General features: G+C 44.3%; 1 protein-coding gene across 17 annotated transcripts in view; it reads right to left on the bottom strand.

The window, feature by feature from the left end:
* The window catches only part of huwe1 (HECT, UBA and WWE domain containing E3 ubiquitin protein ligase 1), a 44,154-nt gene continuing 19,455 nt past the window's right edge, over window positions 1–24,699 (bottom strand). For 6 of the 17 annotated variants that reach the window (XM_067592154.1, XM_067592158.1, XM_067592161.1 and 3 more), the window contains 51 exons: window positions 24,243–24,590; window positions 23,774–23,824; window positions 23,266–23,388; window positions 23,079–23,174; window positions 22,670–22,939; window positions 21,978–22,130; window positions 21,727–21,854; window positions 21,471–21,552; window positions 20,868–21,044; window positions 20,227–20,778; window positions 19,866–20,061; window positions 19,609–19,776; window positions 19,296–19,444; window positions 19,127–19,193; window positions 18,468–18,691; window positions 18,151–18,362; window positions 17,836–18,018; window positions 17,526–17,698; window positions 17,297–17,436; window positions 17,052–17,127; window positions 16,837–16,935; window positions 16,570–16,697; window positions 16,322–16,481; window positions 15,732–15,960; window positions 15,438–15,616; window positions 15,255–15,344; window positions 14,483–14,643; window positions 14,328–14,370; window positions 13,046–13,420; window positions 12,635–12,845; window positions 12,032–12,156; window positions 11,723–11,943; window positions 11,190–11,581; window positions 10,311–10,974; window positions 9,474–10,188; window positions 8,958–9,049; window positions 7,362–7,518; window positions 7,131–7,262; window positions 6,806–7,021; window positions 6,471–6,712; window positions 5,538–5,640; window positions 4,096–4,245; window positions 3,723–3,968; window positions 3,512–3,629; window positions 3,283–3,423; window positions 2,904–3,191; window positions 2,626–2,731; window positions 2,242–2,359; window positions 1,604–1,785; window positions 986–1,176; window positions 1–874 (listed from right to left, as the gene is read on the bottom strand). In XM_067592154.1, coding sequence (XP_067448255.1) covers window positions 772–874; window positions 986–1,176; window positions 1,604–1,785; window positions 2,242–2,359; window positions 2,626–2,731; window positions 2,904–3,191; window positions 3,283–3,423; window positions 3,512–3,629; window positions 3,723–3,968; window positions 4,096–4,245; window positions 5,538–5,640; window positions 6,471–6,712; window positions 6,806–7,021; window positions 7,131–7,262; window positions 7,362–7,518; window positions 8,958–9,049; window positions 9,474–10,188; window positions 10,311–10,974; window positions 11,190–11,581; window positions 11,723–11,943; window positions 12,032–12,156; window positions 12,635–12,845; window positions 13,046–13,420; window positions 14,328–14,370; window positions 14,483–14,643; window positions 15,255–15,344; window positions 15,438–15,616; window positions 15,732–15,960; window positions 16,322–16,481; window positions 16,570–16,697; window positions 16,837–16,935; window positions 17,052–17,127; window positions 17,297–17,436; window positions 17,526–17,698; window positions 17,836–18,018; window positions 18,151–18,362; window positions 18,468–18,691; window positions 19,127–19,193; window positions 19,296–19,444; window positions 19,609–19,776; window positions 19,866–20,061; window positions 20,227–20,778; window positions 20,868–21,044; window positions 21,471–21,552; window positions 21,727–21,854; window positions 21,978–22,130; window positions 22,670–22,939; window positions 23,079–23,174; window positions 23,266–23,388; window positions 23,774–23,824; window positions 24,243–24,590 — 9,945 coding nt within the window. In that variant the 3' untranslated portion in view covers window positions 1–771. Of the gene's footprint in view, window positions 875–985; window positions 1,177–1,603; window positions 1,786–2,241; window positions 2,360–2,625; window positions 2,732–2,903; window positions 3,192–3,282; window positions 3,424–3,511; window positions 3,630–3,722; window positions 3,969–4,095; window positions 4,246–5,537; window positions 5,641–6,470; window positions 6,713–6,805; window positions 7,022–7,129; window positions 7,263–7,361; window positions 7,519–8,957; window positions 9,050–9,473; window positions 10,189–10,310; window positions 10,975–11,189; window positions 11,582–11,722; window positions 11,944–12,031; window positions 12,157–12,634; window positions 12,846–13,045; window positions 13,421–14,327; window positions 14,371–14,482; window positions 14,644–15,254; window positions 15,345–15,437; window positions 15,617–15,731; window positions 15,961–16,321; window positions 16,482–16,569; window positions 16,698–16,836; window positions 16,936–17,051; window positions 17,128–17,296; window positions 17,437–17,525; window positions 17,699–17,835; window positions 18,019–18,150; window positions 18,363–18,467; window positions 18,692–19,126; window positions 19,194–19,295; window positions 19,445–19,608; window positions 19,777–19,865; window positions 20,062–20,226; window positions 20,779–20,867; window positions 21,045–21,470; window positions 21,553–21,726; window positions 21,855–21,977; window positions 22,131–22,669; window positions 22,940–23,078; window positions 23,175–23,265; window positions 23,389–23,773; window positions 23,825–24,242; window positions 24,591–24,699 lie in introns of all 17 variants that reach the window. The other 11 variants (XM_067592167.1, XM_067592171.1, XM_067592164.1 and 8 more) reach the window with 9 other exon arrangements.

The raw sequence follows: 24,699 nt of genomic DNA, 5'->3' as shown, positions 1-24,699 counted from the left end.
CAATTTTATGCATTTATTCATGTAGTTATTCCACTCTGATTCAAAGGCTCAAGGCTGGGTCAGCGATTTAATAGCCAAAAATACTCTAGAATTTATGGTTAATGTCTTTTTTTTTTTTTATCTCCTTCAGGTTTTCTCTTCATTTTTTTGTACCATCCTTCCTTAAAAATGCCACAAAATTTTTGGAAAAGTGCATTTTTGTGAATATCTCCAAAACTTTTCAAGTTGTTCATATACCCCCCATAAAAATGTTCCCCATCATCAAGGCTTGTGAGGTCACAAATTTGCAACAAGAAACCACCAACATTTTTTCCCCAAAGGTTTTATAACCATCCTGTTCAAACAACATTCTCTTTTTTCTTTTTACACAGCCAGAGAACAAAAAAGATTAAACATAATAAACTCCCAAACCTTTTGTACAGAGAAATCAAACTAAATGAAGAAAACGTCTCTTATATTAGTCCATGTTTTTATCCTCTGAATCTGCTCTTGCATTTGCCATTAAATTGGGAAGGGAGACACAAGTGTGTCAACATGAGGCTCTCTGTGTGGTACGCAATGTTAATCAGTCCATTTCACTTGCTGGTTTTATCTGTTTTATATGGAATAGAAACCAGTAAGTCTAGGCCATTCAACAAGTAATCCAGTAATGTCTATGATAGTGTGTGCGTGTGTGCGTGCGTTCAAAGGTTATCAGTATGAATGTGTCAGGAGTAGGCGAATCTAAATCAGGTGTTTGTATGCATGTCTGTGTGTTAGGAGTCTCATAGTTTAAGCCAGTCCGAATCCCTCTGAGCATTCCTGAATGGCCAACAGCAGCATATGTCTCAGCTTCTCGTAGCTCTCATAGGCTGGGAGGTCCAGCTGGTTAAAGCTGAGGGAGGAGAAAGAGAGAGAGAGCGTTAGGATAAAGTTTCATCTTCACAATTTTGACCCTTTCAAGACTTATAATTATTCAAGTCTCATAATTGTGCAACATGTTTACCAGGTATGAGCAGATGGCAGGCGGTCAGTGGAGCGATCATCACGGTGAATCTGGAACTTCTGGATGCCGTTCATGCCCTCCAGAGCAGCAAAACCCTGAAGGGGAACTTTGGACGTGCCAGTGACAAACTGTAGGAACTTGGCCCGGTCTGCCTGGTCAAAGGATCGCAAGGCCCTCCAGAACCACTGGATCTAAAGTTACAAAAAAAAGAAAAAAGTCACAAAGTAGTTAAGTTACAAATGTGTCCCAATAAATTTTTGTTTGTTTTTTGCTGTTGTGGGGGGGATATTGCATGATATGAGCAATAAAGTGTGAAAGAGGTACTTCTTTCTCTGTGACATGTAGTGTAAATATTACTGCTGCAGAAGTAGCAATTTGATAGTTGACATGAAATAGTTTCACAAATAAAATGTGGCTTCAGTTAAATGGAACACAATCTGTACTAAAATTAAACCTAAATCTGATGATGGAAGTCGAACGCAAAGGTGCTAATTTGACACCGTTTCCTCTGGGTTCGGTGTCGTCATCTCTTAACACACCCATACGAGTCCTCTCACATATGTAGAAGTGAGGAGACATTTAAATAATAATGTTGTACGTGTGTTTCCTGATCCATACCTGGATGGAGCTGGACTGGTATTTGTGATATTCAGTGTTGGCCTTTAAGTCGTCGATGTCAATAGTGGGCAGGCCAGAGATGAGCAGCTCCAGCTCCTGCTCAGTGAAGATGGAGATCAGCCTCTTGGGGATGATCTCGTAGAATCCCTCGAGGAAAGCTGCCAGCTGCTTGCGGATTGCACCTAGAAAACAAGTTAAAAGCATTCACTCTGGGACCATTCTGTAGTTGTGATGATGTTTTGTATTTGGCCTGCAGCTGACATTATCGAATCATATTAATTTGATGGCTTTTCCCCCCCCCAATCAAGTAACTGAAAAGCTTAACTGAATAATGTATTTGAGCAGCAGCTGGAAGATGCTGCTTGTGATAAATCGGCCATCTTCCAGACACACCTCTGGCTCTCTGCTGCATATTGATCAGTTCCAACATTTCAGAGTGCTGCTACCTAGTGCTTTCTCTATGCACTGCATCATTTAGAGAAGTCTTTTCAATGTTTTCATGCATACAGCCTCAACATTTAAAATGAAATGTATATCAACCCATTTACACAGACTGATTTTTGTGTCAGTGATACTGACCTATTGCAGCCCTCCTGCTTATAGAAATTAAATATTTGGTGGAATAACCATGATCTTACCTGTCATCTTCATCTGGCAAACCAGGTGCACATACTCTTTTTTGTTTTCCTCTGTGACCAGGATATTGGCTCCATTTGGCTTGAGGTCTCTCACTTCACACACCCCAAACTCCTGGACCTACAAACACACACACACAAGAGCACATGGACACTTTCAGTGCTGCTCATCTTGCTATATTTCAGCCTAATATTTTACTGTGTGTCACAGATGGCTTCCATTAGAGGTATTTAAAAGCCATCCCACTGCAAATGACTCTTTTCATGAGAACATAGAACATGTGGTATTTGAGCCCTTGAGGCCCAAAAGAGTTAAGGAGAGGATACAGTATGAAAATCAATTTTCCACTTGAAACTAATTGGAACATTTAGAGAACAGACACGAACCTCTGTGCTGAATGTCAGCTCATAGCCCAGTGTCGACACGTCATTCTCCAACAAGTACACCAAGCCCTGGAAGAACGGGTAGTCCTCGCTCTCCATGTCTGTGTACCTGGGAATACCAGAAAAATACATACAAATTATTCAAATATTCAGGAATTATACTCAGAAATATTTATTTTTTGTATAGCAATCAAAAAGGGTTAGGTTGTATGAATAATGCATAGTTGGAACACTTTGTAGATATGTAGGTTACTTAGTATAACTGCCAGTGGCTTCATTACCTGACACTCTTGCCAAGGATGTGCTTGTAGAAGCTGCGGGTGAAATAGCATTCCAATAACCGGTTATCATAGACTGCCTTGGCCACCACGCGACCCACAAACTTGAAGTAACTGAGGTGGTTGGGGTTGCAGTGGGATGAGGGGTTGATGGTGTAGGTGACACGATCGCCGGGCGACGTGCGGAACAGGGCGTACATGGGGTTGAACATCTCTCGGGAGATGATCATGTACCATTCCCTCAGCAGGCCACCAGCATCCTGGCCCTCCTCTCCTTCAAACACAATGTACCTATAATGGAAAAGGAGCACAGTAAGACTCTGGCTGAGTGCTTCTGAATTGAGAGGACATGCAGTTGGATGAAGAGGCAATGGAGCCTTACAGCCTATTCTTCATGTCCTCTGGGCTCTTGCGATGCAGCTCCCTGTAGGAGTCCTCAAACACGTGATCTCTCCTCACATGCACAGCCATGTCCTCCTTCCTCAGGCCTTCATCCAGACGCTCTAGCTCCTGGCGGAAATACCTGCAAAGACAGCCAAAAACACCAGCGGGTCAGTAATTTGAAAAGCCAATGACTGCTTTGGAGAAAATGTAAGATAATCTCCTCTTACTTCCTCTTGACATCAAAGTCCAGGATGCGTATGTAGTCAACCAGCACTGCAAAAGGCCCATCAGCCAAGTGAGTGGTGGACTGGCGCAGGATCTGGTTAAGCACTGTGCGGTGAGTTTCTACGAGGAAGAAGGATGAGACCTGTTAGGTACTATATGACACACCAGAAAAAAGCTTTATCATTCTCCTTACTTTGCATCTCTCACACTCACCGGCAAAGCGGAGGAACTTCTGGGTGTCTGGTGGCAAGTTTGAAGAGATGTGCATGGAGGATGGTTCCCTGGAGAAGAATGGGTCTAGGGATGAAGGTGTAGCAGGTGTAAGGGGTGCTGGGGACAGTGGTGGAGGCTCATCTTTGATGTGAGACAGCTGGCTCTCCCGGGTGTCCCTCACAGGAGGTTTGCTCTCTCGCTCCGTGGCATGGACCAGGAAGAAAGCTTCCACAGCAGGCTGGAGAACTGGGGCAACAAAGAGAATATCATTAGGGGAATACATCACTCAACCACACTCCTTGAACAGACATTAATATTATATAAATCACAAATAGGATAAAGAAATTCATTTGTTAAGATGGATTCCACCTACCCAATACAGCATGCTGGTCATGGGACTCCTCCAGCTCTTTCAGGCACTCCCCGAGCATGTCCCATAGTTCATCCAACAACAGCTGCTCGCTGAGCAGGGGGAGGTCTGGAAGTCTCTCCTCACTCTCTGACTGGCCGTTTCCTTCTTCATCTAAGAAATAAAATTCCAAAATAAATTGAACTGCAAAAGAACTGCTTCAGTGTTGGTGAACAAACTTTATGTTCACATTAGTCTCTCTATATGTATAACATTTAGATTGCTTGCGTTATTGATGCTGCTCCCTGCTTCCCATGTTTTAGATGCCAGCTCATTCATGATATAGGCCTAGCTGAAATATTTATGATATCAAATCAATGGAGACATGTAGACACTTGATCCATACTGAAGATGCATTCATATAACCAAAACTATCCGGAAATTACAAAAATTGCAAACTGATATCAAACTAGCACAAGAATTTATTAAGAAGCAATTCAGCAGAAGTTTAAATTCCTTGTGTACTCGCTGACTTCATGAATTTAAGCAGCTCCGGGCAAAAATCAAAAAGCATTATTATAATCAGAGAAGGTTGAGTTGTCATTGGCAACTTAAAGGTCACATTTTTTCATATCTTTTCAACGTAAATGTGTCTCCATTCTGCCTAGAGTCCCCCAAACTATGAGAAAAGACCAGTTGTATTACAATAAAGCAATGTAGGCTTTCCCTACTATTAACCTAATACAATTTCTGTTTCTGTCAAATTGTTTTGGTTTTTTTTTTTTTTTTTTTTGACAGGGTGTCTCAAAAATATGCAGGGGATCCAGTATCCAGAAAAAGTTTGAGACCGCTCTACAGAGTAATGTCACCTTCATGATCAAAGTGACAAGTAGCAACGTGTAGTCGCATAAGAGTGAGAGGATCATAGAGACACACTGCTGCCTGTACTATTCCTATGATATTCCTGATATTTCTATGATTATTCTGCAGCGTCTGTACTGCTGAAAATGAGGCTAGGCCCACATGATAATCCTGCAGTCATTGGGTCATCCCTTATGTTAAAAATGAACACATCACCTACTGACAGTAATACTTGTATTAGCAAAACTGCTACTGCAGTTCTGTTGTAGTTCCGGTATGAATATGACTACTGTCAACTGCTCTCTCCTGTTGCGGTCATATAATCTCGCATTGTATCACGGCCAGAAAGCCACAACCAGTTCCGGAGTGGAGCAGCAGCTTATTTGCCTTGACACTGAAACAGCTCACTGAGAACAGGACTGAAACAAAGGGGTATAGAGGCATGCTAGAATGCATAATCTCAGTGGTATTTTCATCAAAAACTTCAAAAGACATGTTTCAGGGACCTCAGAGACATATGTTAAATTGTTGAAAAAGAGTATATGTCACCTTTAAAACTTTAAAAAGGAGTTTCAAGTTCTTTAAAAGGTGCAAGTGACTCATACCTAGAGGTGCAGGATCCTGCTCTAGAGGGGATGGCTGGTCCACATCCATTGGCGAGTCATCTCTCTGCGCTGCCTGGGCTTCTGACATTGACTGCACTTCAGACTGCAGAAATCAAACCAGGGAGGACCAGAGAGGCAGAGACAGAGGATGAACAACAGGGAACAGATAAGGGGAAAAAGGATGGAAGAAATAATGATTAACATGACATTTATGACAGTTTAATAGTAACCGTCTTGACTGTTATTGCCATGCATCATGACATTCCCATGATCCACTAAGAGAGGAGAGGAACTGGGACTGAGTACGGGAGGGGGGGCCAAAAGCATGAAGCCATGTCAGCCAGCAAACAGACGACATCAGAGGAACAGATCAAACAGTTTGGAGCAGGCAGCACATTCACACTTCACATTTCAACAGAAGAACATGTCAATGCAAAGACATTAATAGAGAATGCAGTGGATCACTGACACATCTGTCTTTCTGTTTCGGAGCTTTCAATGTTCATCATGGCAACAGTGAGGATGTTATCACTATTCATAAACCAACACTTGAGGTAGCAGGCTATAAGCTGCCTGCATACTGCATCATATTGTTGCTGTACGAATGCAATGCTATATGAAAGGTTTTGTTTTTATTTCTCAAAATAAGACAGATGTGCATTTCAAATAATGGGTTAGCTTATGATTTTCCAAAATGCACAAAATCAGTATAAGCAAAGCTAATTAAGACATGAGGCATGTCAGTAGCTAATGGCAATTTCATAGCATTTATCTAGATGACCACCACAGTAATTTGGAAATAAATATACTGTGATGGTCATAATATGTAATGAATAGGTTTCCTGCTTTTTTTCCCCCAGAAATGTCTCCTACAGTATGTGTGTGCGGTGTGTGAGTAGGAGTATGCCTGCTGTCAGTGCGGCCCATGCTAACCGTGGCAGCAGCAGCCGTGCCAGCAGGGGGAGCAGCACCAGTGGGGGCATGGGGGGCCACCACTGAGGATCCGGCAGTGGCGGTGACGGCGGCAGAGGCAGAGGAGGCGGTGGGTGGGGGGGCCTGTGTGAGCCGGCGTGCCCGCTGACCCTCTCTCACCATCTGGATGATGGCGTCAGCCTCAGCTTCTAGCTGACGCACCGCGGCCTGGATGCTGCTGGCTGAGCCCAGACTGGATGAGCCTGGCCGTTAAGAGAGGGAAGGCAGTGGTTCGATCACTTGAGACGTCATCAGGATATTGTATGCATATAAGAGTATTGTGTACATTTTCTTACCTAATCGCCCTGTCTGTTTGGCTTTCTTGTTGGCGCGTCGTGTGTCCTCACGAAGCTGGATAATGACCTGCAGCACTCGCAAGAAAAATTTCTGCGTTGACGTCTTGGAGGTTAGTGAGCTCATACAGGGAAGTTGTAGTTCACGTCCCCCGAGGGTGCGCTTCTGGGCAGCCACAATCACTACACTCTCCGACCCGTCGAACCTGTGCCCCAACCAACAAATGCAAACAAGGTAAAGGACATTGTACTTGTAAAAAATGAATGAACTGCATGTGTGTTGACAACCTAATGTTACTGGGTGGTCCAGAGTTATCACTAGCTAACCTGCTAGTCATCTTGCCCTTCAGTCTGGCTGAGATGGAGGAATCCTCAGGAGGGGCGTCAGGGGAATGTGAATCTGCTTGTGCCCGTCTCTGCTGCTCCAAGTTGTACTCTCTAAGTTCAGCCAGTAATGTGCCTGAGAGAGAGAAAAGGTTTGGAAACATGTGTAAGGAAAGAAATATTTGCTTAAATAAGAGCACAAGAATTGGTGTAAATGAAGTTGCACAGCACTGACCGATCTGTTTGCAAAGAGTGTATCCGAGGTGTCTTGCTCCACTGAGCAGCAGTCTGAGCACAGTGTCTCTGGTTGCACCGTCTCCTCTAGAGAGCTGCAGTAGAATATTAGCTGCATCCTCCAGACCCTCCTCTGAACACGAATGAGACGTCAACACCTAGTAAAGACGAGGAAAAGAGTTGTTATTGGTGGAATAAACATGGAAAAACAACTGTATTAAAAACAGTAAATAAAACATGATTTTGTCAATATTCTTTTATGAAGGCTCATAAGGACAAGTGCCTGTTTACGTCACAGTCAAATTCTGTCTGAGACTCAATTATCTGATCCGTCTGTTAACCAGTGATCCAACAAATACAATTTGTCCCAACAATCAAATGTGCACAATTCCATGTTGCAAGACTTGTGGCTACTCCAAGATCAAGACTGAAAACTAAATGTGATCCTTTCTCCTGAACTCTAAACAGCCCTGTAAAGTCTCAGAAGCCACATCAGTGCACATCTTTAAACCTACTTGTTTTCTTTGGCTTTCTCTTCATCTTTTATGCTTATTTCTCCTTGTTTTATATATTATCTCCTCTGTTATCTCCCTCTTTCCCGTACAGCACTGTGTAATTTCAGCTTTGGCAAGTACACCATAAATAAAGCTTGCTTGCTTAACTAATATTGACAGGACTCATGATAGGTAGTCACGTAGCCAGCCAGACATCTGTCTTTGATTGTTGGACAATCCAAATACCTCTTAATACTTAACCCGTCCATCCAACTCAGTGACATTAACTTTGATGTGCGAGCATGCACACATGACATAGCCAGATGGATTGGGCAGTGTATTGAAGTAGTAGCAAAAACATATGGTGGTGTGAGTCTTTTTAAAATTATGTGAAGCAGATGCAGCACTCATCCTTTGTTACTCCTGTAAAAGCCAAATGAATCAAATACAGATTTTCACTGAAAAATCCACGGGTCAAATAGGTAAAAGACTGGTTTCAAGAAAATTTTACCTGGATTTTATGTCACCACACATCATATGTTTTTGTTTTTGTTCTGCAAGAGGAAGTAAACAAGGTCCTCTTGAGGCAAGGACAGCTAAGAAAATCCTTCCAGTAATAGAGGGTAAAATTGGGGTTGTATGCTTTAGGGGTTATGCTGCTGATCAGTCAGAGCCCCTTAATTAATAGAAAGTTTAACTATTGTTTAATGTTTAGGCTGCAAATGGTATTTTTATTATGAGATTTTCACCCCAAGTTATATTTTATGCAACCTAAGTCCATAATATTACAAAATACAGAGAAATTCCTAATTTGTTTATGATAAAATACAGAATAAGAGCAAGCCCAGAGTCACAAACCAAATATGTCACTTGACTCAAAATGAAAATTTGGCTTCATTTTCCATCATAAACTTCTCTCCTTGGTTTTCTAAGTGGGTTTGTATCAATTGATCCCCAGTAGACGTTACCCAGACAAATATCTTGAAGCAAAAAGATATGCAAAGTTTGATGCAAAGCTACATTTTCCATGAGCAGTAATAGATTTTGACAAGTCATGAAGACAGCATGACTGACACCCTTTGAAACAACGTTTTCCTGCATACCTCCACAGAGAGCTGAAGCTGTTTCTCTGTGAGTCCAGTTGAAGCCATCTTGTTGTCACTCTCTGTACTGCTCGTAGTGCCCCTCTGTTTCCCTGTTATGGCAAAACACCCAAATTCATTATAAACTATATCATTATTTTCTAGTGAAATCGCTGTAAAGCTTAACACATTAAGACCGGATGAAACATTTACATGTATATCCCTTTAGCGCTGGATGCAACATGAGTGTGTTTTAGATGACGTCATCGTTTTAAAGACACGTGACCGATGAAATGCATCGTAATTCACTGAAATACATGTGGGGAAGGTGAAATGCATTATGGGATGCTTTTTTTCCCCCTCTTTCCCCCCCAGCACTCTTAGCTCATCTTAGCATCGGGTTTTAGGAGGTCATTTTCAAACAATGTCTTAGGTTTTAGAATGTTTTTTTTTTTTTTTTTTTTTTTAAAAGGGCGCCTTAGGTCGTAATTGGTTAACTTAACCGATGTCATTTTACTTGGAATAAATCAACACTACCTGTGGAGATTGTTCCAGTGGACGTGGGTATACAGATTGCTGTAGAGGATGTCTGGGAGACTGCTAGACTTGTCCCTGAGGATGTACCCTGGGCTCCAGCTACCACAGAGGCTCCTGGGCCCACTACAGTGGGCTGGATAGAGCCCGCTGACGCCATGCCCTGTGTCGTGACCGGGGCTGTGGCTCCTGAGCTGGTTGCTGTGCTGGCATTGGCGGCCTGTGGGGTAGGGTGTACAGCAGGCACCTCAGTGGCCTTGTTGTCGGGCAGGGCAATGGATATGAGGGAGAGCAGGCGCAGCAGCTTTTCAGTGAGCAAGGAGCTCCGTCTGATTACAGGGTGGGACAGCATGTTCATCAGCTGGCCAAGAGGGGAGGTTTCCAGGCTGAATTGGGCCCCCTCAGCCTCTGCACTGCCCCCCAGAGGCACCGTCTTCATAGAGGCCTTTCCCTTGCGGCTAACATTCATGTTGTCCAGCTTGACAAGCAGGTCCCAAAAATCGGTGGAGATTCCCAGAGACTGTGGAGTGGCGACAGAGGAGCCCAAGGAGTTCTGGGTGTTGGAGGCATTGGAGGCATTGCTCTGAGACTGTGACCCTGACCTGGAGCCCCCACCACCTCCTCCCCCAGAGGAGCCTGAACAAAGACGGGAGTCCAGGTCAGAAGATGCTGCCGACAGATCCTTACAGCGTTGCTGGGTGAAGTGGCTGGGGAACACCTGTAGGGACACACAAGAAACAAAAATGAGTTTGATTATCGTAACTTTATTGACATTTTCTTTAAAACATAACAGAATGTAAATGATGTAGCAGATACACATGAAGACAGGTGGACTCTCACCTTAGCTAGCTGGATAAGTGTGTCCAACACATGTCGACAGACCACTGGAGCAGCTTGTGGGTGGATGTGGACAGTGGAACCTCCGCCTCCAGCACACGTGACACCTGCAGTAGCCCCTGACACTCCTCCTACCAGTGTTCCAGATCCTGCAGAACCCCCAGCTGAGTGCCGGTCTGCGTGCTTCCTACCTGATGCTCGCTGGATCTGGAAAATATTTGTCCGGCAGCCTAAGGCTGCGTCCATAGAAACAGAGAGCCAGGAAAGCTGGCTGGAGCTGCGAGACTCCACCCTGTTCAGTAGCTCTAGGGAGGAAGATGAGGAAGAGGAAGAGGAGGAGGATGAAGACGAGAGAGAGGAGGTTGCTGACCCTTTTCCTCCACAGCTTCCCTGGATGCTCCTCTTGCCACGAGAGTCTTCTAGACGTGAGGTCTCCACACACACCTCACTCTCGCTGCTGCGTTGGAGGATGGATAATAGGCTGCGAATGACCCACCCACGAGTCTGAGAGTGGTAGCAAAGGTTCCTGAGCACACGGTGCAGACGGCTGGTGTTAAGCTTCGGTTCATCCACAAACAGCAACACCAGCAGGCAGGACAAGGCCTCGTGGTCCAGCAGCAATCGACCGCGCAGACGCAACAAGGAATCCACACTGGAACTGGATGGTCTGAGGAAACACATATATATTCACATATATTCCATTTGCAATTTCTCAAAAGGGTCATATGATTTGATCATGATCCAGGACATTTTCATTAACTCAAAAATCAAACATTTCTAAGCTACAGCTCAGTATATTCACTTGTCATTTCATACAAAAAAGAAAAAGATTTAGACTCTTGAAAGTGTATGTTGGGCAGTTAAATCTCTGTCTCCTCTCACCTGTGGTTTGTTCCTCCCCCCATCTGAAATGTGCCTCCTCTCTGCACAGCCAGTCGGGTGTACTGGACACCACGATTGCTCCCCAACCGACTGGTGAAGGCTGGTGAGCGCAGGATGGCTGATAGGGCTGAAGATGAGCTATGACCAAACAGCCTCTCATGCATCAGTTGCCTCTGGCGTGCCTCTTGCTCTCTACGCAATGCTGCTGCTTCAGCAGCAATGTCTGGGGGCATGACAGCCAACACACTGTCTTCCATGTCCTCCAGAACACTACGACGGAGCTCTGAGGGCAGTGTCTGAATGAAGGTGACTGGATCCAGAGGGGTGTCTCCTTGTGGGGGCTGTTGGGCTAGCTCCCTGCGTTGCTGCTCTGCCCGTTGCTGGGCAAGAACCTAAGATGATCAACAACATGCTTAGTTAAACAAACTGATTTTGACTGTGACTTCCTTATTTGGAAATCATAACCTTGTCTTTTTTCCTCACTTGGCAGTTCAGTAAGCACTCTAACATTCATCTTAATTTCAGTCTCTCACCTCCTCCTGGATGGCAGGTGGCAAGGCTGCCAGGAACTCGGGGCTGACCTCTGTAACCCCTGGTCCTCCCAGTACAGGTGCAGTAGAGGTAGGCAGGGTGGTGGCAGCAGGAGGACGGGAGGGTGGTCTGATTCCCAACTGATTTTGCAGCACCTCTCGACGAATATCCTCAGGAAGAGCTGCCAGGAAAGAGGGATCCACACCCTCTGGCAGACTGATGCCTGCCAAGACAAAAACAAAAATTAAATGATTTCATATCTTAAAATAAAAATATTCAAAACTGCAAAAAAAGGCAGTGATTAATTTTACCTGCAAGTGGGTCCTCCTCTTCGTTGCTGGTGGATGGGAGGGGCTCTTCCTGGATGGCCTGAGACTGGCTGTCAGCGCTATCACTTCTGGGCATCGTTTCTCCAGCAGATGAGACAGAGTTGGAGCTACAACCATAAAAAAATAAGGCTGTCAGTAAGCAAAAATGTGTAGTGATATACTGACTGCAAGAGGAATGTGCTTAGAATCTTATGAGGGGATTTAACTGAACTATGAAATGCTTTTGTTTTGACAAACCGCTTGTAAGAAAGGTCAGAAGTACTATCTCTTCTTAAAACAATTGAAAGGGATTACAAAAAGATTGCATGTCCTAAAAAATGCCTTAAAAAGAGCAGGTGCACAAACTATTAACTAAAATGCTGCAAAAAAAGGACTGGCGGGAAATGCTGGCCTTCAATTCTAATAGTGCCTGTTTTGCATTGGACTGAAACAAAAGCTAAATGCACTGTAATTAAAAAAGGGAGTAGAAATTTTCAACAACCTGTAACTTTTAAAACAAACTGGCTAAGAGTTATCTGACAGAGATATATAGGGTACACAATACTGCTTTTGAAAATAGATTTGGTCAGACAGGAAGCTACTCACCCAGTCTCTGCGTCTGTCTGCCTGTCAGTCAGCCCACTCTCCCCACTGCCAGACAGCTCCTGAGACAGGTTGGCAGTCTGGGCAGAGTTTTGAGCAGCTTCTTCTTGAGTGGCAGAGGCAGGACTGCTGGTATCCATGGGTGACCCCTCCAGTTGTGACACACCCACTACTGCAGGCTCTGAGGTCTCCACGATGTCTGGACTTAGGGAGGCTGAGAAAAAACAGTGAGGTCAAGGGTTAGAATTAGAGATTATTAAATCAGTGAACTGTAGCAACATTTCTTGTGGGACTGATTTGTATTTCTCAGTGTTCAGAAAATTGTATGACAGAGGAACATCACCATTTTAATTACAGATGTGCGTCCTTACTGTTGGCCAGTCTGTATAAAGAGAGTTTTCAAAGTTAGTCTACCTTCCCTGCCTTCATCCAACGCTCCTCCTCCTCCTCCACCACCTCCTCCGACTCTCTCACCGATTGTGGGCGCCGGGGACATTTCCATCTGAGATGCCTCCGCTTCACTGTTTGGCCTGTCAGCTGCCGACAAGGGTGGAAGGCCTGCCCCTGCCAGAGCAGCCAGTGAGCTGGCATGTGACTCGGCAAGTAGCAAATCAGCAATTGGCTGGTGGACCTGCTGACTGATCGCAGTCTCCAGGGAGACTAGGGCCTGTTCATGAGGGGCAGGGGTGGTGGGAGTGACCTCTCCAGATGGTGGAGCAGTGAGAAAGCCCTCTGAGACCCTGGGTGGGTCCAGACATGACACGGTGCCACCCTGAGCCTGCTCACCCTCTGCAACATCCAGACAGAAAACGTATGTGAAGACAAGGACATTTTTTCTTTTATACAGTCTTGATTGGAAAAAAAGATTCATTATTTTAATTTTCAGTGGCTAAACATAGATTACAGGTTTAGAAACAATACTTATTCTGACAATACACCTATATAACTGATGTTATGTTAAGAGCTGTTTTCTTCCATTCTTACCAACATCTACCATTGCTAACTTGTTAAAAAGTGCCTTACAATATCTAACAATTATAAAAAGCATTTCCCTATACACAACTGCAACCAAAACCCTTGTTTTCAAACCCTTCCAAGCAGTGTTGCTTGAAAGATTAATGACTATGTTTAAAGCAAGCGAACACAAAGCTTGCACACATAAACAGAATTGGAATAACAATATGCTGATTAGTTATTGATCATTCTCTACATCGATGGCATGGGCCTCTGCTGAGGAAGGCAGTAAGTTGTATAGTTATCTCCTGAACGGGGTGCACAATCCTGATCCCCAACAACAACACAACTTACTACCTCACCACAGCACAGCCAGCTGCACAAAAATGCACTGAATACAAGATACGTACGAATCAACATTGTGCATCACAGCTATGATGTAAATAAGTGGAATTAGGTGTTTAAGATGTATAGCAGAGCTGTTTGCAAGTGATAGTGGACTCCTTTGCAGCCGATGAAGATGCCAAGCTGCTTTGGCGTTGCCATAAGAAAGACAGTAGACTGTATAGTTATCTCCCAGATCTGGTGTGATCCTAAAACTATACAAACTACTACCTCATCCCACAGCACGCTCTGCTGACTGCTTGCCTCTGGGTGCCCATCACTGAGATGTGTCCATTCCCGTCAAGAAATGTGAAACATTAACAGAATCAAAAACATAATCTTTACAAAATGTCAGTACCTGCAGTGTTTTCTGCACCGTTTACTGTCCCCAATCCAGAACCCTATTGACAACAACAGTTGACAGTCAGAAAATTGTGAATAAAAATGCCAAATGTTGCATGCACAGTCGTGTTTAAAAATTCCTCAGGCAACAAACATGTATTATTTGCATACCTGCAGGGTCTGTTCCCGGGCCTGTTCTGCTCCAGAGGCCCTCCTCTCATTCTGTTTAGATTCCTCCTCCTCAGCCAGCTGCCTCCTTCGCTTCTCCCTACGCTCTTCCAGCTCCTCATCTCGCAGACTCTCCAGATGCTGCAGGATAGGCACCTTCACCACTGAAAACAGACACAAGACATCAGAATTCATCAGTGGTCCTGTGGTGTGTGGGTGTGTGTGTGACTTTGGCCAGGTGGTTGAGGTGCCATCACTGAGTGGGAGCACCTTGCCAGTGTCCCTACAAGTTATTCAAGCTCACCTGCCCAGATGCCAGCGTCCCAAACCCTTCATCAAGCTCTATTCACTTTTGTGTTGTCCCTTTTGGTTTTGTTTTACACTAACACATGCTTCACTTCAGTCACTGCATTCACACACTTGCAAACGTTGCTGATACTGACTTCCACACCTTATTGCTTACTTTTATACATAATGGTTTATTATTGTTAAGTAACCAGACACTAAACGAGATGTAATCATGGTCAAAACGTGTCTAGAGCAGGACAAAATTAACTGTGCATAGATCTAACTACTTGGTCATCATATCCAAATTAATAGTGACCAAATTCTTAAAAGCATAGATAATTTCTTAAAGCACCAGTGGCAATCCCCAAAATATTGTCACATTATCAATATTGAGATACTCATAAAAATTGTTTATAATTATAAAATTATCAAATTCATCTCCATTGAAGACGTGCACCCCACCTGCCAAAGACTTCAATAAACCTACCTGCTACACAGTCGTGCATACTCTCAGCATCCAGCACTTTACACTCATCTGTCCATCTAGTTAAGGCAGTGGGAATACTAGAGAGTGTGCCTAGAGAGACAGAAAAAAAACAAACATGTTAGGAATTCAAGATAATACTAATTATATTGCATTATATTAACAACAGTGCATGGTAATTCTCACCTGCTTGTCCCCCAGTGCTGCTCTGCTCATGGAAAAAGTCATCCAACAACTCGTCATCAGAACGGGCGATGATGTGCACATCCTCATTTCCCACCAAAAGGCGAGCTCTACCACGAGATTGCAAAGGCAGAGAGCTGGACAGCTGTAAAATGTCTGCTGCAGCACTGGGACCCAACAACCTTAAGAGGTGAGTAGAGGAGAGACATTTTAATCATATTATTACAACAAACACATCTGGTGTAGATGTGACACAGACGCTTTGTTAAATAGAGCCACCAAGAGACATGCTTTCACCTCTGCAGGATGAGCGGAGGGTTGGGCTGGCGGTTTCCAGGGTAGTGGACATGGATGGTGTGTCCACTGTTGGCAGTGAGCTGGCGCAGTGTTCGCTGGCTGCGACCCATGCCCTGTGCCAAGCGACTGCTAGTGCCTGCCACACCTAGGGTGAGGGAACCGTGGTCAGCATGGCGCACCATCAGTGGGTGGGAGCTGGGGATGTTGCCTGGGGAGGGAGGGATGTCAGCTGATGGAAGAACAACAGAAAAACAGTAGGCAGACATTAGGGGACAGCTTTGACACAACCCCAAGTCCTGTATGTTTATGAAAAATAAAGATATTGAAAAACAAAGATAATGAAAATGTATTTTCTGCGTCATCTGTTTTTGTGTTTGTACCTCTACTAATTTGGACTGTTCAAAGCTCTAATGAGTGATGCCAGCAGAGCCACTTTGGAGGAGGCTAACTATGTTTTTTTTTTTTTTATATGAAACAAAGATTCTGATTTTTCCTCTAATTTCTTACAGTGAAGCAAAAAAGGAGCCAACAAATACGTTTGACCTTTGTAAATGTTTGTAACAAATGATCCTTAAAAACAGCCGGCTTACCATTGTTGGAGAACATGTTGTCAAACTCTATGATGAGGTCATCATCCCTGTCAAACCTTTCGAAGCGGATGTGAGGTGCAGCATTGATGTCAGGGAAGTCCTCATCCAACTCCATCTCGGAACCTTCATCGTCATCATCCTCATCTCCTTCTTCATCATCCTTGAGGAAAAGTGGCAGCCATGACGTTTAAAAACAAGCGACACTCAACACAGACTTGTTTACTGAACTTCATTGCATTAACCCGTACCTGATCCTCCTCTTCCTCTTCTTCCTCCTCCTCTTCTTCATCCTGGCTGTCTTCATCATCGTTGCTGCCACTAGAATCTTCCTCTTGTGTGTGTTCCTCATCCTCTGGTTCCAGTATATTCATTGAATCTGATGGAAGAGAGAAACACAGAGTTCCTTTTACAAAATCTAAAAAAAATTCTGAGGCAGTCATTAAGACCAGTGGCAACAACTTTGATGTTCTTTACCGTGATAAAACACACAAAGCTCTGAAGTTTAGCCGTCTTACCTTCCCGGTTGGCCTGAAGAGTAGATGCCTGGCTAATATTGGAGGGGGCCTCATCCATCAATACATCCTCTTGCGATTCATCCTCACCACTGCGTCCCACTGATTGTTAAAATGACAACAAATAAGACATTTGCACTGGGCTCTCTTCTCTGTTCACCACCATACCTCCAATGTCTTCTCCCAAATTAATCCAGGATCTAGAGACTGTGATTTACCTATAATTGTGCTGTTGACAGTACCAGCGTCTCTCTCCAGCAGCTCATCAATCAGATCCACCAACTCATTCTCAACCTTCAAGCACAGGAAATTAAATACAGATGCAATGTCAGCCATAGAGTGGAGAAGAGGGCATAACATTTGGGATGCATTTTATGTTATGGTCATAAATTATAGATAGTTACAGATGAGGTGATGTGGTGAAATACTACTTGAGTATTATGTGTAATACACCATCAATCACCTGCATAGCCTGAGTGCTGAGAACCTCTGGCTGACCAGCAATGACCACTGTGTCTCCTTCTGTCTCTCCATCCATTAGGTCGCTGTCTGTTCCCTGCACCCTGTGGTTGCCCTCCACTGGCTCTGCCTCGCCAGACTCTCCTGGAATAGATGCCATACATCAGCAACAGACATATTTGGAATCATTAGATCTACAGTGTTGAAATATCTCATCTGATGCATGTGGATACCTTGCTCCTGAGTGTTGCTGTTGCTGTCCCTGGCAGTGCCCACAGTGTCATGTTCAGCCTTGGTCTTGCTGGAGCCTCCTTTGCCCCCGAACAGACTGCTGGGCTGGTTAACAATTCGAGACAGAGTCTCCAGAGGCTTCAGGGCAGCATTCACTGTGTTGGCCATGTTGGGACTAAACCAATGAGATACAGAAGGAATATTGGGTCATTTTACAATTTTACACAAGTTAACTGTCCAGTAATCACATGCTGTGATACAGGCCCTGGTCTACTACCATCCAAATTAAATTAATATGGTGTAATTCTATACCTGGACAAATCCAAGCTGTGAGGCACACGGGCCAAGTCGTTGACCAGTCCTTTCTTCAGAAAGAGCCTTATGATATTATTCATGCCATTGTGCTGCGTCTTGGCTGCTGCAGTGCTATAGAAACTGGACGTGGAGGGACATGATTCCATGATGGTGCTGATGATGCACATCACTGCCTGAAGCCTGTGAGATAGATACGGCAGGAAAGAGAGAGCGAATGAGAGTTTAAGTTTGTACACATATATAAATGATTATGTCAATCAAGGGTTGTAGTATCAATATCAGGTTGGTATATTCATTTCTAATGCTGCTTACCTGGCATGTTTTTCTGCACCTTCTGCCATTGCTAGTGCTCGACTGAGGGCAGCCTTCACCTCATTGACCAGGGCCACCTGGGCATCAGTGCCTGTGCCGGCAGCTGCCAGGCTGGCCAGGAAGAGACGTGCCAAGGCTGGGGTGTCCTTGTCCTCTGAATTCTGGGTGTGGGGCAGCAAGTGGTCGAGCACAAAGGCTAGGACACTGCAATCCTGTTAAGATACAGGGTGGTCAAAACAGGTGAAGTGGAACAATTATAGGAAGGCATGGCAATATAAAGGTGTGACAAGCTGAAAGGGTTTTGTTCAACCACCCACCTCCTTAATGAGCTCAGACTGTCCAGCGGTGTAGCAATAAGAGGCGATTAGAGTGGCGATGCCCACATAGGAGCGCACCAGCTCAGCCAGCAGTCTCAGGATGGTGGAGGTAGGCATTAGAGGTTTGCTTCCCTTTACCTTAGCGGCTTTACCTTCCTCTGAGGTGGTACTCTTCTCTCCCTCCTGCTCTTTCTTTTCCTCCCGCATCTCTTCTGGTGTAGAGGCTGAGGAAGTTCAGATCATCATATATTTTACACACACTAATATGGTGGATTGTCTTACAAAAATAAAATTACATCATTCGAATAGTCAAAGTTAAGTCTTTAATGGACTTTTCATCATTTAAGCTTTTTGTACTTTATACTGCACTGGAAAAAAACCCCAGCTGAATAGTAAATTACAATAAAACCAAGAACAATGTGTGTTCTGCTTCATTCTTGAAGTGGATATTTTCATCTTCATCCATATAACTCAACTGTTGGTGGACTAAATCCATTTGGGATGAATACTATAGATTCTATACATAGACTTACCATGACGTACACTACTACAACACCACTGAGACATCAAACGATGTGATGTGAGATGACAGTATCTGATTTGTCTGATTAATTTGTACAGACATTTCAACCTGGTGTGAAAAAAAAGTTCATTCTCACCTTCTCCTTGTGGTGTGCCAGACTGGGAAGACTCAGCCACACCTCCATCAGCAGCAAACACTTGAGTCTGAGAGGAAGAGACACACGTCTATTATTAGTCGAAGAGATGAGACATTTCACACTGTTTCAGTACACAAGCTAAACAGGACTACTTGCAAATGATACTCACATTGATATGGAATGCAGACTGGGAGTCAAAGTCGCTGCCCTGTCGGGTGAGGCGGTACTGCTGGTAAACATCATCACCAACATCCTGCAGTATCTGGCACAGGTCTTGACCACCAGGCACCGCTGCTGCACGTTCTTCTGGACGCTCAGCTGTACCACACACACACACACACACACACACACACACACACACACACACACACACACACACACACAAAAAAACTTAACTAAAATGTTCAAATGACTATTTCCATTAAATATAACTAGTACAAGCCTCAAACAGATCATTTCAGGGTCTTATTAACATGTCTTACGTTCTTCAGGAGCATGGTAGGCAGCCAAGGCATTGAGCATGTCATAGATGACCTCCTTGATAGTATCAGGGATAGAGGGTAAGGGGGACAGTTTCAGAGGGGTCGTCTTCACCAGCTGCACGGCATTGGGCCCCTTAATTCGAAGGTTCTCGAACTCATCATCAGAGGCTATGGAGAAACAATTAAATATGAGGTTAGGGTTAAAAATTCAACAAAAATACGAAAGTTAATATACTTCGAAAAGCTTACACACTCACCTGTGCCAGCTCCACGAGGTGCAGGGAGGGCAATGCGGACACAGTTGCTGGCAGTTTCAGCGAAGCACTCAGGGTTACGGCAGGCAGCAGGGCCCAGGACACGCAGGATATAGTTGATTTCCCTGGAGCCAAGGCTACCTGACACCACTCCTGAGGTGGTACTACCTGCTCCGCTGGTCACAGCTGACCTCACCACCTGTGGTAACAGATTGTTGAGGAATTTGTTTATTATGTCCACAGAACTTGGACGTACCACAAAGAGAATATCCTATTTATAAATCAAATTAGTGATGAAACAACTACTTAACAGTATTGTCACATGTTTGAGCTCTGTTTTAACAGTATGAGAATTGACTTTAACCTTCTCCATGGTGTGCCGAAGTGTGGCCGGATCTTCTATGATGTGTCTGAACAGCAGAGTGACAAGTGGGGTGAAGCCATTGAAGCCAGAGCTCTGCGTCAGGCCAAGAATCATCCGTGTGCTCTTCAGCTCAGCAAACATCATAGCATAGTGGTGATTGCGTGTTAGGCGCAAACAGAGACGTAGTGTGGCGTGGAGGGTGTCTGGGTCCACAGGCACACTAATCATACTGACACAGGCACGGATAAGAACGGTGGTCATGTCCTCACTCAGGCCTTGTACAACAATATCGGAGCCCTGAGAGTGGTCAGACTCCAGGGAAGATGAGGGGCCAGAGGTAGTCTCCTTCAGCTGGCTGGAATCATCCTTTGGAGCACTCATCTCCACTGCTGCCCCAGAGTCTAAGTCAGTCTGGGTTTCCTCTGCTTTGCTCCTGTCTCCCTCTTCTCTCTCTGAGTCTGTAATGCTGCCAGTCTTGGCAGTCTTGGGCATGCGAGGCACTCTCTGGACCGTCAACATCACTGGCCTCCTGTTACCAGTCTCTTCATTTACCTGCCAGATACAATTGTTTAAATCAGACAAAGAATCCCTTCAAGCTCAAACACAAACAACCATACTATAAAAAAGATGTTTGCGAGTACCTGCACCATGGTGTTAAACTGCACAGTGTATCTGCGGCGTCCAGCTGTGAAGCGGACACTGCTCTCTCCGGCCCTCCATGCTGTATCAATGGTGCTGTTGTTTGATGCACTGTAACTGCACCAACGGCCTGAGCGGTCATCAAACCATCGCCAGTTATTCCCATTGGGCTGGAGATACTAAAAGCAGATAGAGAGAGAATTCACTAATTATGCATCTATGGTAACAAACGGGGTGCAAAAAAAATTACCAACACATTACAATGTAATGCACACAATTTATTCAACAACCCTTAACACAACCCCAGTATTATAAACTTGAAAACGTCGTATTTATGGAAGCAATAATGAATGGGATTGGATTGCATTTTTTTACAATGTCTTTTCTCCAACTCAGTGTAGTGTACTCAGTGCCAAGAATGTATACCTTCTGTCTAGATAAAGCTCATTCTAGTCTTGAGTCATACCAAAAGTATGTACAGTTTTTTATTTTCTCTCTTCTTACTCTTTCCAGTCATGCACTCGCATTACATGGTTGTTTATACCTGTGCCTGTAACTAGACATACCTATTTAAGTATATCTTTACTATTGTGGTTTGGTTTTACCTTGTTCATTTGTGCTCTGCGCTTTGAAGAGACTGCCATCTTCTCATAGAAGTCAATGATCAACAGTACTGGTGTGATCCATCTGCAGAAAAAGGAAGTTGTTTTATATAATACATATATATTCATATTTATAGTATATTCATAATACAAACATAATATTAGGGCTCACGTTATGAAAAACTGGTGTTAAAATTTGCAGTTACTCTAATCTGTTTTCTCTGCAGAAGAGTAGTATGTAGGGTTGTGCAAAACTCACTTTGGTGTCTGGATGTCTTTCTGTTCCTTTGCTGCCTGCAGACAGGGCTGCACAACCTCGAGCAGCTTGATCAGCAAATCAAGAATTCCACTGTTCTCTACCACTCTGGCACACACCAGCTTCAGCTCCTTGCAAGACAGAAAACAACAAATGCTCATTTAGGCTGTGTTGATAACCACTGACAAAAAAATGATTTCACCCTGTGCGAGTGAAAAATTTAAGGCTAGCACTTTCAATGTGTGTGTTGTTACCTCGAAGAGCAACGTGAGAAGTAGAATTCGAGTTGCCAGCTTGGAGGCCTGGGGCAGTGTGGCCATCTGTCTGGTCCACTCAGACACTGTCTTTGTGTCACTGGTAGTCAGGGGCACAGCTGCCTTGATCAGCACGTCGGCTGCCTCCCACACCTACACACAACATGCACACAATCAGACTGGTACAAGCATGTTTTGCTTCTATTGTCAAGACTATTTAAATCTCACGTTTACTTCTTATTTTATGTACTGTTACATACAATTTTCATCGGTTTACATGTAAGATTTTAAACAATGTTTTCACTGTCACATGTAAGGACTTACAAAACGCATAATAGCTTAAAAGGCTGCATTTGCATTTAAGATGAAATTCAATGATGAAACATCATATGATAATATATCACAAAGACAGACACAAAGAGTAAAGTGTATTCAACTGAATGCAAATTAGCAGGATGTGTCAGTTTAAAGGGCATCTGACAACTCTCACTTTGATATTTAGGCTCTCAAATAAACATGACAGAAAATGTGTTCCAACAAGGTTGTAAGGCCAATGCTGTACTTATAGATCTCAGCCATATAGGATGTTGACAATCTAAAATAGGAATGAACTTGAACATCTTCCATGGCCCCCTAAATCACTGGATCTTAAGTCTGAACACATATGTTGTCAACATGCATTATGCACTGACCTGGTGGACAACCTGTCCCAGGATGAGGTCTCTATACTCTGGGCCACTCCTCTTGATGGCAGTCATCAGCAGGTCACAGAGCCGGTAGACTGTGTCAGGCAGCTCATCTAGAAGATGGAAGCAGCCAGGAAGCATGGAGTCTGTGAAGGAATGCAACTCCTGGGGGTCCAGCGGCTCAGCCTCCATGAAGCGCTCCAAGCAGCGGGCCTCCTCCTCTTCTGCCCGCTCCCTGGCTCTCCTGTCCTCTTCCTCACGCCGACGTGCCGCTTCCTGAGGCAGACACAGAGATAATCTTAACAGCTGTTCAGCTAAATGGCCAGTTACTCATTCATGATGTTTCATTTAGCAACAGATGGGTTAGACTGTTTAACCGTTTCTCCATGTAATTTGAACAGTGAGGATGAAGCACCTCAGGAGAGTCAGAGCGCTGCTCCATGCTGACCTCTTGCCCAAGTGACATAGCAATGGCCCTCATCATCTGGTCCTCTTCAGACATAGTCAGGTCCTAGAAGGAGAAAGAGCAACAATGTCAGCTGCCTGGGTTTGATTTCTAAAGAGGTTCTAAAGATTTAAAGTGAATGTGTGTTTCTGTTTACCCTTACTGCTCCACCAAGAAGTGGCGGAGGGTGTGTAAGCAGGTACTCTGTGGCCTGCTCCATGGTGCTTGTGTTCAGTAGCGCCTCCATGGCATGCTCTCTTGAGAAACCCATATCCATCAGCTAGAACAGCACACAAAAGAGGAAGTAATATTTTTACAAGAGTAAACATGATACCATCATATTATATGATTATATCATGAACAAAGGGCAAATAAAGAGAAGGGGAATTATGACGCTACATTGATAAGGACTGAAAATTGTCATGGTAGATCAGGGAAAGTCAAACACCCTTTTTCCAAAGATGAGGTGAGTGGCCTGTGAACACAGCTTCTCAAACAAACAAACATTTCTCATTTTCCACAACACTATCTTGATATTCTTCCTCAAAACGTCTGAATCATAAATCTGGTCCAAATTTCTCTCTCCCTTTTCATGGTAAACCTGTCTTCCTTCTCCAACATCTCTATCTTTTACAACCTCTCCCTCTCTCTGACGGCTCTTATACCTGCTGGAGTTGCTGCTGGCGGACCTGTTCGTGTCTCCCTCTCGATCTTCCCTGTTATAAAACAAATGGCGGCCCAGGATTCAGTTCATGCAGAATATGGGGGATGGAGATTGGTAAACACAGCAGCTTTGTTTTTGTTTGTTGCTTACATGGCCACCTATATATGGAATTATGCTGTTAACCTATGCTGTCAAAAAACACGCCTGCAGTAGTGGCACAGCAAGCTGAAAATACTGACACAGCTGCAGGAACAAATTAGAGTCGTTAAGCAGAAGAAGCTGCCAAGCTTAAAATAATGCAAACCAAATGAAGAAAAAAAATATCAATAAACATACACAATTTGTCCACAGTTGTTTCTGGGCAATTATCCCAAAGACAACAGCTCAGCGGTATGACAAAGTGTGTACATAGAGTAAACAAACAAACAGTGATAAAAAAACCGCTGGTGTCAGACAGCTTTCCCACATACCTGTGTAAGCTGAGCCTGGTTAACCTGGGGCTCACGGCGGGGAGTAGAATTGGTTGAATCATCAGCCGATCCTCCTGCTGGCCCTGCAGGGGTTGTTCCAGTGGCTGGTGGTGCCTCTCCAGCTGTTGTGGATGCTCCAGGGGCCCCGCTGGGTGCCAAAGAACCAGTGGAAGCCCCTTCATCATCCGGGCGCACTGTACCCTCTCTCTCCTTGGCCAGGCGCTCCTGGATAACAGGCTCCCCTCTCAGGATGTGGCAGAGGATGGCCAGCATGGATTCAGCCATCCTGCCTCCATACACCTTCAGCGGCTTTCTATTCCACAGACTGCGGATGCAGTTGAATGCAGCCTAGATGAAGAGGAGACTGTGTTTTAATAATAAGATACCAACATACATGCATGGCAAATCCTCCACCTCTCAACCCTAGGTAGGAAAATACTAAACCTTAAAGCTCACG

This window comes from Thunnus thynnus, chromosome 6 (genome assembly GCF_963924715.1).
Source record: "Thunnus thynnus chromosome 6, fThuThy2.1, whole genome shotgun sequence".
NCBI classification, from domain to species: Eukaryota; Metazoa; Chordata; class Actinopteri; order Scombriformes; family Scombridae; genus Thunnus; species Thunnus thynnus.
The sequence above is the reverse complement of the archived record's forward strand: the minus strand, read 5'-3'. Positions and strand labels throughout refer to the sequence as shown.